The 19,919-nt window shown below is 37.9% G+C and overlaps 1 protein-coding gene across 1 annotated transcript in view; it reads left to right on the forward strand.

The window, feature by feature from the left end:
- Positions 1–19,919, forward strand: part of ARHGEF33 (Rho guanine nucleotide exchange factor 33) — a 78,153-nt gene that overhangs the window by 21,426 nt on the left and 36,808 nt on the right. The window contains exons 3-9 of the mRNA XM_018055147.1: positions 2,983–3,090; positions 4,751–4,800; positions 13,344–13,508; positions 13,831–13,952; positions 15,133–15,275; positions 18,129–18,188; positions 19,054–19,278. Of these exons, the coding sequence (XP_017910636.1) occupies positions 3,066–3,090; positions 4,751–4,800; positions 13,344–13,508; positions 13,831–13,952; positions 15,133–15,275; positions 18,129–18,188; positions 19,054–19,278 (790 nt within the window). The 5' untranslated portion in view covers positions 2,983–3,065. The remainder of the gene's footprint in view (positions 1–2,982; positions 3,091–4,750; positions 4,801–13,343; positions 13,509–13,830; positions 13,953–15,132; positions 15,276–18,128; positions 18,189–19,053; positions 19,279–19,919) is intronic.

Raw genomic sequence — 19,919 nt, forward strand, 5'->3', positions numbered from 1 at the left:
GCAAATACAGTCAACTGTGAAATAACCAGTATAAAATTTGAAAACAAGAATAAAAATCATGTAGAAATATTTATTTTAAAATCTTCTATAATTAATAAAGGAATTTAGTAAGATGTCTGAGAACAAAATAAATATTTAAAAAAGAGAGAGACTACAAACACCAGCTAGAGAGAATTGGAAATTGAAAAATGCCATTCTCAGTAGCAATAAAAACTATACAATACTTAAGAATAAATGAGTCTTACTTATTAAACCCCTAAGTATATAAAAGCATCAATATATATGACTCTGTACCGAGATGTTTGTTGTAGCATTGTTTACAGTGACAAAATAATGGAAATAATGGGAATGCCCATCAATAAAGGAACAATTAAAACAGATTATTCCTACCGTGGATGTTACTCAGTCACTAACAGTGCTTTGTTAGATTTACACCAATTAGCTTGGAAAGATTGCCACGATATATGAAGTGAGAGGGGATGATGCAGAGAGGAAGGGGATGAACCTACAATGACAACCCCGCCTTATCTGTATATGTTGTATAGACATTTGAATGTGGCTCTATGAGGATGGAGAAAGGAATGAAGAATTTCGGCAGATCATTAACACTGACTGGGTCTACGGAGGGACACTTGTACCTCTACCCAAATAACCACAATAAAAACAACTTGAATAATAAAGGTCCAATTTGTAAAAGAAGGAAAAATACTTAATATAGGTAAAAAAGTAGATATGAAATTATAGTCTCCATTAACAATCAGGTAAAATATTCAAGGGAAGTGATTGACTAGCAATAAAATCAAATGATCAATAAGTAGAGGCATCATAGTTGGTTTTTTTCCCTCAGTATTTTCTAAATTTTTTATAATGTGGTTTGGTTGCTTTCACAATTAAATAAATAAAATTTCTAATGTATTTTCTAGTAACCACATACCTTATCTTACTTCTTGAAATCAGTAACTATTTGTACATTTGTGAACCTGATGATGTCTTACCTCTGAAAATGCATAAATTTACATTTTACCTAAGACAGATGGCAGTTTGGGGGTTTGTTTTCAATTAGCTGCAGATTAGATCAATCAATCCTCTGGAATTAATTATCCATAAAAAATCCCATTAAAATATGGCTTCACATATTTTAACACTTTTTCCCCTAAATAGTAACAGAAATCACCTCTAACAATTATTTTCAAAGCTATATGGTTTTGAGCAGATGACTTATCTTCTCCTCTCCATGCCTCAGCTGCTTCTCCAATAAATGAAGAAGTTGAATCAAGTAATTTTCTCAGTGTCTTTTGGCTCTAACTTTCTGTGATTTAATTATATTCATCATGGAATTCATTAAATATCAAATGATTGTTTGCTAAGAAGTAGAAACTTTTCATCTTAGTAATGTTTATATCAGCTATGAAAGAGATTCAGATAGCTAGGGAAGATGCCTTACCTTGACATAATTTCCATGCTCACATGAAAAACGTATAAGATTCCAAATCGCATATGGCCTTCACTTTCGGCCTTTCTTTAGATCCCTCATTTATAATTGTGCAGGTATTAACCAATGCTTTTTCATCCATGTGTGCCTTCCAGACTCTCAATTCATCACCTTGCTTCACAGACCTCAATATATGCATGAAACACTAATTTCTACTTCGAGGTATAAATTATATAGGATAAAAGGCACTCAGTCAAAATACACATTTTGATGAGTTTTGACAAACTAATGCATCTGGATAACCACTACCACAATTAAGCAATAGAATATTTTTATCAACCTAAAAAGTTCCCTGTGCTTCGTCCCAGTTAAACTCCCACCTCCTGCCCTAGGTAAACACTGATCTGCATTTTATCACCAGCAATTAGATGTGTCTTTTCTAGAGCAATGAACAAAGCTGTAACTTATGCTTTCTCAATCTTGGATAGTGTTAATATATTTTTATTATTTCAGTTATGTTTCTTAATTGCAAAGCAATAGAAATAACTAGCTGATTTATGCAGCAAAGGACTTTGTTAAAAGGATATGGACAGCTCATAAAATCTCTGGGAGACTGGAGAACCAGGTCTGGGATTATGCATCCAGCAGCAATGCCCCAAATCATGTGGCAGAGCTGTTCTGGTGAGGAAAGCAGCAGCTGGAGTTACCTAAACTGTCTATACCAGATCATGGTCAACACTCCCACCCTTGTTGATGCTGCTGCTGCTCGTCTTAAGAATCATTTCTATTTCTAAGAAAGTAGAAAGTATATCAAGTACATCTGCCTTAGAAAATCCTTCTGCAACTGCCAGCGCCAATTGAGGTGGGTGTATCAAAATGTTACCACATGTCCATCATGCCTTAGCTGCAAGGGAGGCTAGGAGAACCTGGCACGTTCAGCCTCCACATAAGGGGAGGCCTCTGATCAAGCTGCATAAGGTTGGGGAATTTCCCAATCATTGAAAAGGGTTAAAATTCCACATGGGAAAAAAAAAAAAAGAACGCCAGTGTCTACAATACTATTTTTACTTGTTGAATTGCATTCTGAACCAGCAGTTTCATGTCAAAAGATCACAACAGCCAGGCCACATTTGAGTAGCATCTCCGGGTGTAAGAAGTCTACAGATGATGAAAGTGGGGACAAGGCCATCACAGAACTTACTATTTAATGAAATAGAAACAGATATATTAGCCTTCATGCTTGCTCAAGTTAATTTCCCCAAACTATACCCTGCTCATAAAATTAATGGGTTTAAGTTAATTGGTTTGATCCCCAACAGAATTCAGTATATTAAAAACTACCATAATTTTAAGTAATGAAATTCATACTTGTTGACAAAATATTTACCTTTGAGTTTTAAGCTAAACATGTGCTCAACTTAATATTTTCACTCTTTTGAAGCTGCACATAACACCTGTTGCTTCTGTGTTTGTTTCGATTTTTTAAAGTTAGCACATAAAGTAAGTCCAGTCACTTCACCTGTTCCCTTACTCTTGATTTCAACTGACAGGTCTGGGGACGAGGGGATGGCCTGATCCAGGGACGATGAAGATGCAGTGTTGAATAAGCTGGAGGAGAGAAGCAACAGGCACCATGGAAAAGACCAAAACCAAGCAAGGTTAGATTTTTCCTATGTCTTGCTTAAGGCTCAGGATTTAAGAAATATAGGTTGTAGGATTGTCTTGCCCTTATCTCACAACATGAATAATATGTTAACTTGACTATTCTTATTTCATTATCATAACAGAATGACCAGGAAGAGCACAGACGTGGTACTGGGGAAACGGGAAATGCTACATGTATATCTATAGTAGTTTCTTACTTTTCTTAGCAATAATTTTAGGACTGCCTCAGAATGACCTCCTAAAAAGGGTCAAGATATATATTGAACTAACAGACATCCAACGCCTTCTAGGCTGACCTAGAAATATGAGGGCTTTCTCTTTTAAACTTTACCACACAGAATCAACCATATAAAAGTAGGATCTGTTATCATCTTCAATTGATAGGTAAAGAAAGTCATAGAGAAGTGAGGCTATAGCTCCAAAATGTCAGAGTTTGATCTGGGACCCTGGTCTCTGTCCCCAGGTTCTGGTTCTTGCCATTATACCAGGCTGTTGGGACATAGCATGAAATAGGTTAAGTAAATCCACTCAAGCTCATGAGGGGGATTGTGGTAATCTCAAACCATCTGGATTTTATAGTTTGGTGTGTAGAAGCTCTGAGCTGAGGTTATATATTATTTATAAACTTAACATACTGAGGCTGGTTCCTCTAAGGAAGGGTTTCCTGTACCTGAATGTCCTAGGAGAACAATGTACACATCTATACATCCAAATATTTGCAGCTGGGGATTTTATCTACAAACTGCTTGATTCATACAATGTGATACAAAGGAGATGTGGCTAAAATGGATAAGCAAAGGGCTGCATGTGAGGTGTACGTTTTATGGAACCTCAGGGCTGAGGTTCTGACAGGTACAATCTAGGCTAATCTTTTTCCTCCCTAGTGCAAATGGTTTTCATAATCTACTACTTTCTTTGTGTTTGACCTGTCTCTAGTGTTGACAATACTGTTTTCTTTCTGCCTGCATCCTTCAGAGACCCTTTGTATTGAAATTTCCTTCCATCAATCCTCTTGCCCAGGAGGACAGCAAAATTCCTTTAGCTGATCTGGGCATGAGAGAGGGCAGAGCTCTGAAGTTTAGCAAGGATCAGAGGCAGGAGAAGTAAATAACATTTTACACGGCCTCCTGAGAACAATAGAGTGACCACTGGATAAATGACTTCCTAACTGGAACTAGCCCCTCAGATAAACTTCACTCAGCCCCAAGAATGAGACAGACCCTTTTTTGGGGGGGCCTTGCCATGTGGCTTGTGGGATCTTAGTTCCTTGACCAGGGATCAAACTTGTGTCCCCTGCAATGGAAGCTCAGAGTTTTAACCACTGGACTGCCAGGGAAGTCTGAAAGAGACCCTTCATGGGCATTCTCTTCTGGCTACTGAATGATCATTTATCATTCAGTTTGATTGAGAAACTTCCCCTCCTTGGTAGCACATGATTTTCTACTACAAGAGATATATCAGGTAGATATGGTTTGATCATTAGAATGTAATATAAAATAACCTATGCCAATTGATCTTCTGTTTCTGTTGAATCACTGGCTTACCATGCAAGTACAGATTTAGTATCCTGTAAGTCCCCTCGTTCCCTGCATGTCTGAAGAGAATAGGGACAGAATGAATTGTGTTGATTAAACTGAGCTCTTTTCCCTACAGGAGATAATGAACATAAGCCAATGAATAATCCTTCTGCACAGATTTACCAGGTAAAAACACAGATTGTCTTCAACTCTTTTACGTATCACAATGATGACTGTCCTTTATGTACACATTGTTTTTAGCACTCACAAAAGCTTCTACACGTATCATTGTGTTTGTTCACTTAAGACTGTGAGATAAGCAGGGTCAAGAGTACCATTCACATTGTACTTTGGTGAAAACTGATGACTGAAGGACAGCTTACCCAGTTTATGAAATACAGCACCACCACTCCCACACCAATGATGCTTTTCTTTTTGTTGTTACCATCATTCTGGCCATTGTCCTGTGTGACAACATTTCCATGAGAAGGCGAGAACAAGAGCTGCTTTTTTTAGTCTCTTATTTTAGTGGGGAGAATTGAGAATAAAAGGGGGTTAACACTGCAAATGTTCATGTATGATAATAGAAAAAAAAAGTTAAGCTCTTTTCAAACAATGGGAATAATTTGATTTATGAGGGAGATAAATTTCTGCTAACTTTTATGTAATATGTTTGCAATGACAGTCACTTTGGCCCTCTACATAGTATTTCTTTGGCTTCTATCTACCAACTGTAATTTAAAGTAAATTTCTTTCCTTAAAAATCATAGAGTTCATTCTGACATAATATGTAATGTGAAAACAGCTTGGGCTAGGGAAACCCATGCTACTCTCTAGACTTAAGGCATTGTTATTTGGAATACTTGAGAAGGAAGAAAAAACTGACAGGGTTAGGTGGGGGTTGGGAGAAAGCTTGATTTCAAAGTTGGCTCTTGAGGTTTTAAGCCCTGGTATACCAGAGCACCTTACCGGTCTCCTGAGAAATCTGTATGCAGGGCAAGAAGCAACATTTAGAATCGGACATGGAACAATGGACTGGTTCAAAATTGGGGAAAGAGTACATCAAGGCTGTTTATTGTCACCCTGCTTATTTAACTTATATGTAGACCACATCGTGCAAAATGCTAGTCTGGATGATTCACAGATAGAATCGAGATTGCCAGGAGAAATATCAACAACCTCAGATATGTAGATGACACCACTCTAATGATAGAAAGTGAAGAGGAACTAAAGAGCCTCTTGGTGCAGGTGAAAGAGGAGAATGAAAAAGCTGGTTTAAAACATAACATTCAAAAAACTAAGATCATGGCATCTGGTCCCATCATTTCATGGCAAAGAGATGGGGAAAAAGTGGAAAGAGAGACAGATTTTATTTTCTTGGCTCCAAAATCACTGAGGATGGTGACTACAAGCATGAAATTAAAAGATGCTTGCTCCTTGGAAGAGAAGCTATGACAAACTTAGCATATTAAAAAGCAGAGACATGGCTTTGCCAACAAAGGTCTGTGTAGTCAAAGTTATGATTTTTCCCATAGTCATGTACAGATGTGTTAGACCGTAAAGAAGGTTGAGCACCAAAGAATCAACGCTTTCAAATTGTGGTGCTGGAGAAGACTCTTGAGAGTCCCTTGGACAGCAAGGAGATATAAAGGAAATCAACCCTGAATATTCACTGGAAGGACTGATGCTGAAGCTGTAATACTTTGGCCACCTGCTACAAACAGCTGACTCATTGGAAAAGATTCTGATGCTGGGAAAGATTGAGGGCAGGAGGAGAAGGGGGATGGCATCGTGACTCAATGGTCATGAGTTTGAGCAAACTCCAGGAAATGATGAAGGACGGAGAAGCCCGGTGTGCTGCAGTCCATGGGGTCTCAAAGAATCGGACATGACTTAGCGACTGAACAACAGCTAGGATAAGGGGGCTTCCATGGTGGCTCAGTGGTAAACAATCTGCCTGCCAGTGCAGAAGATGCAGGTTCTATCTCTGGATCAGGAAGATCCCCTGGAGAAAGAAATGGCCACCCACTCCAGTATTCTTGCCTTTCGAAATCCCACGGACAGAGGAGTCTGGTGGGCTATTGTCCGTGGGGTTCCAAAAGAGTTGGACATGACTGAGGGATGAAACAACAACTATGAAAAAGAGTGGTCTCCCAAATAGAGATATAGGAATCCAGAGAAGCAGGTGGTTTGGGGAAATGTAATTTAAATTTGTTTACTTTGAGTAACAGTAAAATGAAAATAACAACAAGTCCCCAAAAATATCATGTGAGAGATCACTGCTGAGGACCCAATTAGGGCAAACCAGCACAAGATTATGAAAACATCGTAATCATGTTGCTCTTAGAACCAGACCAGCAAAGACAGAGGTTGAAGAAAAGAGCCTCATTTCAACTTAATGCATATTTATTGAGCAGTTACTATGTGCAAAGTCTACTGCTTGGCCTAATGGGAGATGAAACAGATATTCTTACTGATTTTTAAGTGTCCTGAAAAACATACAATAAATACAAGGTAGGCTGTTTGGAAGAATTTCAACAGAGTTTGAAAATTCTGTGGAATATGAAAAAGGGATGAATTAATTTTAACTGAAGGATTTGGATCAGGCCTGTAAGAACGAGTCAATCATTTGGTAAATGGATGTGGGGAAGGGTAATTTTAGGCAGAGGGACTAGCCTGAACAATGGTCTGGAAACAGGAAGGGAATCTTCCTTCACTGCTGATCTGATGCTTCACTTGTCTGTCTAAGACCTCCCCGACCACCTCCCCTCTGTTAACGCCTGACGTGTGTGTGGCATTTGAATGAGTGTGACTATCTCTTTAAACTCAGGTATGATTTAAAGTCTATTACAGATTTTATGTAGGTCACTCCCTGAATGTTGGCTAAATATAACTGCAGTGGGGATGGCCTCATTCTCTTATTGTATACATCCAAGTACATCTGTTCACGGAGGAACAAATGAAGCAGTGGAAGTGAACTTGCCCCATGTGACCTCTGTGATGCTGTGATTATGACCCCGTCCTTGTTTTAAAAGAATGTCTCCTAAGCCCCAGTCTGTTTACTCCAAGCAACATTTAACCAAAAGAAGATGAAGGAGGAGAAATAAAGAAGAGGACAAGGAAGGAGGGATACAGGGAGAGATTAACTAGAATAGATACAATCTATACTTAAAAGGAAGAGCAAAATATGAAAGGTGAAGGAAAATGTGACATTTCAGACATTTTCTATCTGCTTATTTTCTCAACAGACCTCTCAATCCCTACCTAACATTATAGTAAATATTAACTTGTTTATTATTTTTCAATTGTCTGTCTCCTTCTCTAGAATGTAAGCTCCAATGGCAGGGATTAGTACATTTTGCTCTTTGTTATACTCTCAGAACAAAGTACAATGCCTGGAATATAATACATATTCAATAAATATTAGTTGAATGAATGAATGGATATCATGAGATGTGTATATTGCTTTCAGCCAAGGGGTCTGATGTAGTCATTTTAGTTTGGTGCTAACTGGTGTTTGGAAAACTGGTTCTTTGCAAAAAAAGAAGAGATCTTTGCTTCATACTCTAATCAAAATAAACTCAAAAGTGAATTAAAGGATTAAATATTTTTAAAAACCATAGAAGTTTAGAGTTAGTGAATATTTATTTTGTTTCTGGATGTCTTTTTAAGAAAAAAAGCACTGGAAAAAAATCACAAAGGGAAAGGTTAGTGACTACATCACATCCCAATTAAAAAATTTCCCAATGTAAAAATATTTTCAACAAATTCAGAGACAAATAACAAAAACTGGAAAATTTCCTACAAAGATATTACAGAGCTTTAATGATATATAAATAGTTTACAGAATCAATAAAAAGGAAAAGTCTGAAACCCTGATAGAATATGGGTGAAGAACACAATTTACCAAAACAAAATTGCAGATGGCTAATAAATAGAAGAAAAGGTTGAAGCTCAAAGAAACAATGATTAAAACAACGAGTATTATTTTTTGACTAATTTAATTCAAATGCAGTAAAAGTGTTAAAATGTTCATACCCCTAATTGGCTTCCTGTTCTTTGGATGAACATAACCTGTTTGGTAAGAATATGGTACTATGACCTAAATCAGGTCACAGAAGTCAACAGTAGAATGAGCAGTCTCATCTCCCAGTTCACTCCAGGTAGAATTACGGTGGACCAGGTGAATCAGTAGACACACTGACTACTCCTTAGCTTAGCTTAGTACACTCCCTTTTATTTGAATCCAAATCTATCCTTCTCCTTTTTGTCTATTGTCCATTGTCCATAACCCTCTCAAAGTCCACCCCAATCTCTTTTCCAGAGTCACACTGTGTTGATTTAGCCTTGATTACTTCATTTGGAATATATACTTTAAAATGATGATTTCATTAACATGAGAAGTGAAGGTTGAGGGTCCTCCAGTTAAGGCAACAGATGTGGTAACAGCGCAATTTAGTTCTGGTGCAACCCTCACACTAAAGACTTGAACCCCAGCCATGTTTTTGGCTCATGTGTAACCTCATGAATGTAGACACTTTAACTTCTACCATTTATATTACTTATGTTTCATATGTCTTATCTAAGACATGATTTTCCAAATACACTAATTTAGGACATTGCATGTCATACAGTATGTTTCCAAGAATATATACAACCATAATATTATAACTTTTCAAGCCCTCTGGTCAAATATATTTTGTATAATTATTAATTAATTGAATATATTCCAACATGGTATATTTTCCTTTGGGTCAATACTACCTAACATCCTTTGACTCAGTAATTTCATATTTAAGAATTATCCAAAGGAAATAACTGAAATATATATAAAGCTTTAAGTAAAAAGCATTATATTTCAATGCATTATCTTATATTGAAAAATTATAAATAACAAATTTACAACAAAGGTGAATGAGTAGGTAAACTCTGGCACACTTGTAGGATAGAATATTATATAGCCATTAAAAATGTACACTTAGACAAACATTTGAAGGCTGAGGGGAAGGGCTTATAAGAATGTTATGCAAAAGGAAAGAAAAAGGAGGGCAGAATCAAAATATATCTTTTATGTGATTTCAACACTATAAATATGCATGCGTATATGCTTAGTCGTGTCTGACTCTTTGAGACATGATGGACCATAGCCCACCAGACTCCTCTGTTCATGGAATTTTTCAGCTAAGGATACTGGAGTGGGTTGCCATTTCCTACTCCAAGGGATCTTCCCAACCCAGGGATCAAATCCATTTCTCTTACATCTCCTGCATTGGAAGGTTAATTCTTTACCACCATGCCACCCAGGAAGCCAAAGCCAATGCTATTAATACTTGCATTTATATTCATAGTACAAAATAGAAGGAAATACACCAAAATAGTAATGGTTATATTAAAGTAATGAAATTTTGGGTGACTCTCTTTTTTCCTTTTTCTCTGTAATAAAAATATTAATAATTTAAGAAAATGGGTTATATGCCCAAAGAAATTCTAACTATAAAACTATGGGAACCAGTCCTACAGTAATAGGTTTCATCATCAAAATTTCCATCAAATGTTTTCTAGGATTTGTAAGCCCTGTTTAAGCCTCAGTCTCTTTTTACCATTGAGGCATGTTCTTCTAACTCCAGAGAAGCTATCTCTGCCAGACCTGTGTTGCATCCAGGGATAGATAAGATAAGTTTCCACCACACCAGGCTTCCTATCAGCCTCAGTGTGGCCTGGTAAGAATGACCTTAAGGATCAACTTCTGCAGGAAGTGTAGAGGACTAGATTTGGGAAATTTACTCTTGACTGTTCAAATGACTCACTTTGTGTTTTAAATCACTGCGTTAAATTAATGGCAATGGGTTAATCCATTGCATTGGATTAACGGAGGCTAAAAATTAGGGAGTGGCAGCTGGCAGAAAGACCCCATTTCTTCTGTAGCAACCCTGATTTAGGGGGAAGCCAAAGCAATTACCCTGGCATTCTTGTCATTATGGGCTACTTCAAAATACCTGAGCTTTTGCTCCTGTAGAGCTTCTAGTCAGGTGTCACAGGAATTTGGCATACCTTATGGAGATTTCTCAAATCTTGATATTTAAAACTTTGCAGAGTTCTCAAAGCACAGGCCCATTCCCTACTTTTCTGACTTTAATAATGAGACAGAAGGGAAGGAGAAGTTTGTGTAAAAGACAAGTTGGAATAACTTGCTTAATTTATGAAAATTTAGTTTAAGGGATCTTTGGTGAAAAAAAAAATTTGGAAGACAATGATTAAAATTCATCTTGAGAAGAGTTAAGAGCCAAGAAAGTAAAGGAAATTGAGAAACAGAAATTCATTAAAGAGCAGGAAATAGGAAGAATTCAGACGCCCCTCCCCTATTTCTTTGAGCCTAAGAAGCCCTCTGTGGTACCGTAGGCTTCCAAGTACAAGAGTTCCCTGAACCTGCCTCCGGTGGGAGCCCGCCTCCAGCGGCAGGATGGAGGGATCATAACCTCTCTAGAGCAGCTTCACGAAAAAATCAACGAGATGAGGAACGTGTTCAACTCGCTGGAGAACAAGGTAGACACCCATTTCTAATCCTGGGGGTGGGCTGTGGGCTGTTAAACAAGAAAGCTGGAGACAGAGCAGAGCAAATAAGTCCACGTCTTTAGAGCATTTTTTTTGCTTACAAAGGAATGGCCAGTTGGTACCAGAAAACCAGTCCTCAGTAGCTAAAAGTTTTCAGAATCTCCCAAGCAACTTAAAAGTGACCTGTAGTCTCAGGTGTGTGATTGTACTCACTATATATGGCATCCCCCCGGCCTGATCAGTGGTTGTGAAGCTGTTTATAAAGCAGTAGTGTTACTTCAGTGGCAGGTATTGAAGGAGCTCAAAGTAACATATGGAAAGAAAATGGGCGCTCCTAGCTCAAAATGGTTTCAGAATTCCCAAAGTCCCTATATAACCTGGCTGTTAGTGAAATGTATTGATAGCTCTTAATATTTGAGAACTGGGGTTCTACAGGCGTAGAGAATCCTGCTGCTTCCTTTTGCCTCCTGGGCAAAATGCCACACATCCACCTAGGGGAATAGTGAAAATGAAACCTATTTCTGTTGGAAAGTGGTTCCCTTTTTTTTTCCAAGCAGGAAACATGAGTGAATGTTAGGTTTCCTTCCTTCAATTTTAAAACGTGCCTACATTTTGCTTTGATATCACATGGCCACCGACTTCATTTTCCTCACAGAAGATGAATTTGTATAATGAAAATTACCAAACCAAATGTAGTTGATCTGGTGATTTAACCTAACATGACAACTGAATTAGGACATGTGCTGAAACCCATCACAGACATATCAAAATTAAAAATGACTGGAATGAAATACAGATTGCTCATGTTGTTTCCCAATCTTTCAGCTCCAAACACCTGAGATCTCATGCTTCTTTTTCCTTGGAATGATCTCCTTGATTCCTCTTATTTCCCCCTCCTCCAAGCCCTCTGTGAAGCACAGAGACCCACAAGCCCTATATTTTGAAAATATGGTGCAAAAGAGTAATTCATTTTATACTTTGAGATGTCACACAAGTTGGAACCATTTGGAAAGGGTGTTTAAGGCTCCTAAAAAGTTCTGTTTTAAAAAGCAATCTGGAGTAAGCATTTCTATACTTAGCAGAATGTAAGATCATAAAAATCATGTAAGTAATGTTATTATTACCTTATTGTTATTATCTTAACCTTTTGTTTGTTGAAAATGCTTTTTTCATTGACTCAATAAATAAAACTGAACTTTAGAAGTGCTCCATTTTCTCCACATTTCTATTTGTGCTTAGCTTTCTGATTTGCCACTTCAACGGGGAAAAGAATTAAAATTTCTTGAATACTTTTTACATACCAAGCATATGCTGTGGTAGGTACCTTACCTACATTTATTCATTTAATTCTCAAGACAGTCCTGTGAAATATTATCCTAGCTGTATTATGGATGAGGAAATTGCTACAAAGAGGCTTGCCTGAGGAAACTGCAACAAAGAAACTTGCCTGAGGTTTTAGTACTTATAGCAGAGTTGCTAGGATTTATACCCTACCTGACTCCAAAATTGACACCCTTTTCATGGTTGGAAGTTGACAATAAAAATCCAAGTGTGCATTCCTACATGACCAGGCTTGACAGCTGAAGATGATTCTCATCACTATCAATGTGCTGAGTTTCTACCATTGTAGGTTTTCCTGCTCCTGGAAACACCATAATCTCCTTTTTCATAATATCATCCAAGAATATAGAAAAAAATAACTTCTTCCCTTTCAAAGAAATATTCAGATATGCTTAATTATTACTCTTTTTATCATTACATTTTTTTAAGGAAAAAAGTAACTGAATTTCTTCAGCATCCTTTCTTGCATGGAATTCAAAGAGTTACTGATCAACACTGTCTTTCACATGCATAGCTTGCTTTTAAAGTAAATCTCTTTTTAATCAAAGGTGTTTGAATAAATAGTAAGTTGCAGGAACACTTGCAAACAATAAATTGGTTGCTTTTTTTTAAATCACTATCAAGCTTCAGCATGAGTGATATAAAGAAGACCCACTTTTCCCTAGATAAATGGGACCAAGGTTGCCTTAAGTTGTGTACACAATAGTCTTCTAGTAAATGAGTTCTCTACTTGTTCAAGAGCCTGGTTTTGCAAACAAAAGAAACAACCAAGGGATCAGAGATACCATTCACAATAATTTACAGCAAACTGAATTCACTCTTTGTGTATTATTTAGTTGCAGGCTCTAGCCTCTGAACTCAAAACTGGCTTCACAGAAGCAATGCAAGAACTGTCAAGAATTCAACATGGAGAATATGCTTTGGAAGAGAAGGTTAAGAGCTGCAGATGTTCCATGGAAGAGAAAGTTACTGAGATGAAGAATTCATTGAACTATTTTAAGGTAGGTCCTTCTTCTATTTCCCTCCTAGAGATTTCTGGTCATCTTAACAGAAGTTAAAAAGAAAAAAAAACAACTTGCCTTTTTGCCTAGCAACCAAATACAAGAATTTTCCTCTGGCCCATTCACTAACTTTCATGGAAAACTATCATGTTTTACTTAGTGGGATCTCTATGTTAAAAATTAGAAGCTACAATAGAAATAAAGTTTTCATCTCTCATTCATTCATTTAATATGTATTAAAAGCTTTCTGTGTACTAGATATCATGTTATATACTTTAACTTCATATACCAGATTAAATACATATCAATTCTTATTTTTTAGGAAGAGCTGAGCAATGCCATGTCAATGATCCAGGCCATCACTTCCAAACAAGAAGAAATGCAACAGAAAATTGAACAGCTTCAACAGGAGAAGCGAAGAGAATCTCGAAAAGTTAAAGCCAAGTGAGTGTCTGACCAAAAAACTGACTAAAGGCAAACATATAAGCAATGGCTCATAGACGGGCACCACAAATACCTTTCCCTCTATTGGTGGACAGCTGGCCACTAGGCTCTACGGACCAGCATGTGATAGAGTTATGCAGCACGAAAATAATGGTGGGACTTCTTTGGCAGTCCAGTACTTAAGACTCCATGTTTACAATGCAGGGTGCAAAGGTTCAATTCCTGGTGGGAGAAATAAGAACAGTAGCAGAAAACACACTTAATATAACTGGAAGTTAAACGAAAATGACATGAAGTGGCAGGCAGAATTTAACTGTAAAAATGTAAAACAAAAACAAAAACAAAAAAAATGTAAAATAACAACTAGAAAGTGAAAGTGTTAGTCACTCAGTCACGTCCGACTCTTTGTGACCCCATGGACTGTAGCCCAGGAGGTACCTCTGTCCATAGAATCCTCCAGGCAAGAATACTGGAGTGGGTTGCTAGTTCCTTCTCCAGGGGATCTTCCCGACCCAGGGATTGAATCTGAGTCTCCCACATTGCAGGCAGACTCTTTACCAGCTGAGCCACCAGGAAAATAACAACTAGAAAGATATATTTAAATTATGATTTTTGTGCTAAAATAGTGGGTCACCAGTGATTTTATTAGATTTCTGAAATTTCTCTAATACTATTATTATTTTACTTTGACCATTGAAAATAAATTTATGTTAAACCATAGCCCAACCAGGCTGAATTAAGTAAAGCTTCACCACTAAATAGATACAATCTTCATTGTTACATGTTTTAATACGATCAAATTTAAAATATAACTAATATTTGTGTGACCCTGGAGAATGGTTCAGTGTTTTCAGTCGAGTACCTGCTCCTTCCTGCTACCTTTGTGTTGCTTTGTGAAGAGAATGTAAATTATCCCAAGAAATTGTTCCCACTGTAAACTCTGTAACAGGGAAGCTAGTAACAGAAAAATAAGAATGCAGATATTATAATTAGAAGGTGAATTGTAGGTATTTGATGATGAGTTGCATTGAATCATATGAATTGCTAGTATTCAACTGTGTTTAATTTACAAAAACTGCAGCTTTGTATGGTTCAGAAATTTTCTTGACCTATTCTGAACTGACTCTTTTCTTACCCCATCACATAGTAAGAGCCTTTCTTCTTCTTTTTTTTTTTTTAGGAAAACTCAGAAAGAAGAACATGGATCACAGGCTGGACCTGCTCAAGCACAAGGAAGTCCTTTCCGTTCCATCAACATCCCGGAGCCTGTTCTTCCAAGTGAAGACTTTACAAACCTTTTGCCTTCTCAGGCCTATGAAAAAGGTACAGTTCACACTTCATATTGAATTAGCCAAGTAGTTCTCCCTTGGTTCCTAGGACTTCGGTAACATTGAGAATAGGCTTACAGCCTCCATCTTTATTAGATGAAAATGGTGTATTGCTCAGGATTTTTGCTTTTATAACTGGAATGTAGAAGAATTCAGAGGATCTAAGAGATGGAGAGAGTCTGCCCAAATTTAAAAGATTTTCTTTGGAGGGAAAATACTAATCTGGGTATTCTAAGTTTCAAACAGGTTGGAAATAACTTATTATACAATAATACTATACAAGCTGTAGTAAAAAAAATTTCTAACTATTCATTCTAAAAAATTGTTTTATTTTCTACATTACTTCTCAAACCTTACCTCTCTGCACAGATAGCAAATTGTGTTCTTTTTTTTTTTCAGCAAAGGTTTCACAGATACAAGAAAGTTATATCTGCTCTAACAGGCAAGCATTGATGTCAGTGATAACCTAATTCTGTTCTCTCTTTTCTCTGGAAAACTGATCTGGTGGTGTTTGTGGGCTGAAACAGCCACAGCCATATCACCGAAAATAATTAGAAAGTATCTGTATGTAGCAGTCCTGAAGAAAATGGCTTTCCAATAGATGTTGCTAAGCATGTTCACTTACATGTTTGCTACGTCTCTGTATCCTCAACAATGTCTAGCAAGCACCTTATATGCAGGAGCATGAATGGAGATACTAACACTGTTTGGATAAAATTTCCTATGTTTTTTAGGTCTCATATTGAAAGTCTCCAAAAGAGGCTGAATAACTTCTAGTCCAACTATAATCTCCTCAATAGCAGGACTGGTGGTTTTCCACCGTTATGGCTTAAGAAACAATGTAACTCATATATTCAAAGATAATAAATCTGCTTTGGATAATATAAAAATCTTAATCAAGTGGCTTTTAAGTGGTATTAACTTCAAAGTACAGATTTGCTTTTTTATTTTTTATCCATTTGAGTATTTATTTTAGAGACTCAATAGGTGCAGCCTGGGAAAACTCACTTGCTCCATCTAGGGAATGGCTTCATCACAGGTGGCTCTGCATTTTTTGCTCCACAGCATAAAGAACACAGCATAAAATGAAGATGTTGTTAGGAAAGAATGTAGAATGGTCTTGGAAGGTAGAAGTCAGATCAGAGTTAAGTCTGGGACAGCCGACCACATGCACAAGATAAAAAATTAAAAGTTATATTTGCAAAGTGCCCAGATGCATGGCAAATTCTCCTTCTTTCATTATTATATAGGCATGGCTTATATAATATAGTTTATTCTACTGAGTTGCTATACAAATTTGGGGATAATATGCCATAGTAAGACATTCTGGATATGATTGGTGGTAGTTTGTGTTAAAACTTGAGGTCAAAGGACCAAACTTTCAGAAGGGGTTGGCTTACCCATTGTTAATTATAAAATGGTGCCATTGTTATCCATTGACCCAAAATTCAGTATCTTAAAAGAGCAAACATTCATTATATCACAGTTTCTCTGAGTTGGGAATCTTTGCACAGCTGAGCTGAGTGCCTCTGGCTCAAGGTCTCTCATGAGGTTGCAGTCAAGGTGTTGGGCACCCGCTACCCTTCCTTCTACCCATCCATTCATCTACACGTTCATCCATCCGTTCACCTCAAGCATTGATTTAGGTGGTGGGATGGCATAATGAGCAACAAGAATTTCTAACCCTCAAGGAGCTGTTGTTCTGAAGGAAGCAGACAATGAACAAGACAAAATATGTATTAGATAGTGGTCAGAAGACAAATAAGGGAACACAGGTATAATTTTAGAGAGGGTACCAGGTAAAGACCTGAAGGAAGTGAGAAAGTAGGTTTATGGATATCAGAGTGGGGAAAGGGACCAGCCCCAAGGTACTAGGAGGAACATCACTGATGTGCTCAAGAAATTGCATCAGACCAGTGTGGTCATGTATGGATGTGAGAGTTGGACTGTGAAGAAGGCAGAGCACCTAAGAATTGATGCTTTTGAACTGTGGTGTTGGAGAAGACTCTTGAGAGTCCCTTGGACTGCAAGGAGATCCAACCAGTCCATTCTGAAGGAGATCAGCCCTGGGATATCTTTGGAAGGAATGATGCTAAAGTTGAAGCTCCAGTACTTTGGCCATCTCATGCGAAGGGTTGACTCATTGGAAAAGACTCTGATGCTGGGAGGGATTGGGGGCAGGAGGAGAAGGGGACGACAGAGGATGAGATGGCTGGATGGCATCACTGTCTCGATGGACATGAGTCTGAGTGAACTCCGGGAGTTGGTGATGGATAGGGAGGCCTGGCGTGCTGCGACTCATGGGGTCACAAAGAGTTGGACACGACTGAGCAACTGAACTGAACTGAGTGGGGCTAAAAGCAGAATAAACAGGGAAACAATAGGAGATGGGTTTTAAAAAAAAACAGCAGGCAGAGGAGGGGGGCAGATATTTCAGGGCCTTAAGAACATTCTAAGATCTTTGGTCTTTGCATGGAAACGGGGAGCTGTTGGAGGGCTAAGCAGAGGCTTGACAGGGTCTGACTTATATTTTAAAATCATCCTTCTGGCTCTGTTTAGCATTACCATCCTCACCATCACAGTTACATAATCATTTAGCTCTTGCTGTGTGCAGTTTAGAAATGTTATCTTATTTAATTCTTATGGCAATCTATGAGTTAAGTACTAGTTATATCTTTTAAGAAATGAGAGATTAGTACTTGCCACACTCTACTGTAATTTTTTTTACTGCTCTGGCTTCCCCAGTAGAAGGTAAGCTCTGTGAGACTATCCCAGTTCTTAGTTCATAGAAGGTGCCTGTCTGTGTTAGTGGGATGAATATTGATTGACAGCTTTCCTTCATCTGCAGCACAAGAGACCAGATCCGTGCATGTAGGAGACAGCAATGTGAAGGGAATAATGGGTCCTGGTGAGTGGTGCTTCTTCAAGTTCTCTTTTCTTCTAAGAGTCTCACCCTTTCCCTTCTTCTACCTTTCCTGCTTCTACGCCCTCAGTCCCAACCAGGAATGAAAGAACTCAGGCAAGATAAAGCACTATTTCACTAAGATTCCAAGATGCATGCTGGAGTAGGTCAGCAACTCAGTTAATCCCAGAGAGAAGGGGAAGGAAGTTGAAGACAAAACCAGTCTTCTTAGTTCCTTCAGGCTTGTTTCAGTTACCACTGAACTAACACTTGCTGAGAACTCACAAGTGCAGGTAGAATGACATTTAAGTTTTCTGTGGACCACACACCTTATAGTTTATGTAATTTAAAAGTTATCTGGAGATAATTCACCAGAATTTTATAAATTACTTCATCTCCCCTCCCTCCCTTCCTCCTGCCTTTTGGAAATATACCATCATCAGGGCCAAGGAGGACAAATTCCAAAATACGACACTGTCTTTGGTACCCTTCTTCCTGCTCTTTCTGTGTTTTCTTCCCAGGTGTGCTCACCTGAAAGGAAGGAATATGAAGAATCAATACATATGACTATAAGTTAGTTTTGTTATTATATTTTACAAAATAAATAATTTATAAATTAACTAATTTATATTTTATTTTGTAAAATTTATATTTTTAAAGTCATTCAGTAGAGTCTGTGTGCCAAAAGTTAAGTATATAGACCAGAAACAGAGAAAGGTGATCCTTTGTAACTGTGGAGACTTTAAATTCTTAATTGATATGTTTAACCCTCAAAGGATAGTTGTACCCAAGCAAAGGCATAATATTTTTCAGTTAGTAACAAATATAATTAAAAAAAAATCAGAACTTGATGGCAGATGTTATTTTTCAGGAATGACCCCAACAACTCCAGAAGCAGAAGAAAACCTTAAGCCTTGCCTCTCAGCTGATATCCAACCCAAGAGTCATCTCCCACCTGGTGTGTGGAGGCAGCCTAAGGATGCTAAAGACTGGGGTGAAGAATACGTCACAAAAGACCACCCAGATAAACTCAAGGAAGTGGGCCAGGGCAGACATAGCTCCTTGGAAAACGTTTTATGTGAAACTTCTTTAGCTGGTAAGTCCCAAGGGGCAATGTAGGCTGAAAATGTAAAGAACGAGAAACCTAAGGGCTGGAATCCTTGCAATTTAGATGCAGTGGACCTATGGGACAATTGAGCCTCTGGTTTCCTTTTGAGATGAACAAACCGAAGTCTTTAGTGGTAAAGGGACTCACCTGAGGTCACACGGCTAACTGGGACTACCACCTTGATCCTGGGTATCCATGACACTTAGCATTGTACTGCTCTGGAAAAAAAGGCATAAGGTTAGTGGAGAAGAAGGCAGAATTTTGTGATGGATTTATTCAGTGATATGGAATGTTCAACATATGAATCTTGTATCAGGGGTTCACCACCAAAATGTCAAATACTGCAAAGAGGTCTGTTTTTCCTTTCCTCCCTTTTCCCCTCTTTCCTTTCTTTCTTCAAATGATAAATCATCACTGAGCACTTAGCATAGATCTGACAATGGCATTTCCCTCCAATTGTCATTTTTAATTAAGTAATTTTAATTGGAGGCTAATTACTTTACAATATTGTAGTGGTTTTTGCCATACATTGACATGAATCAGCCATGGGTGTACGTGTGTCCCCCATCCTGAAGCCCCTTCCCATCTCCCTCCCCATCCCATCCCTCAGGGTCATCCCAATGCACCAG

The sequence above is a fragment of the Capra hircus genome, chromosome 11, assembly GCF_001704415.2.
Source record: "Capra hircus breed San Clemente chromosome 11, ASM170441v1, whole genome shotgun sequence".
Classification (NCBI taxonomy): domain Eukaryota; kingdom Metazoa; phylum Chordata; class Mammalia; order Artiodactyla; family Bovidae; genus Capra; species Capra hircus.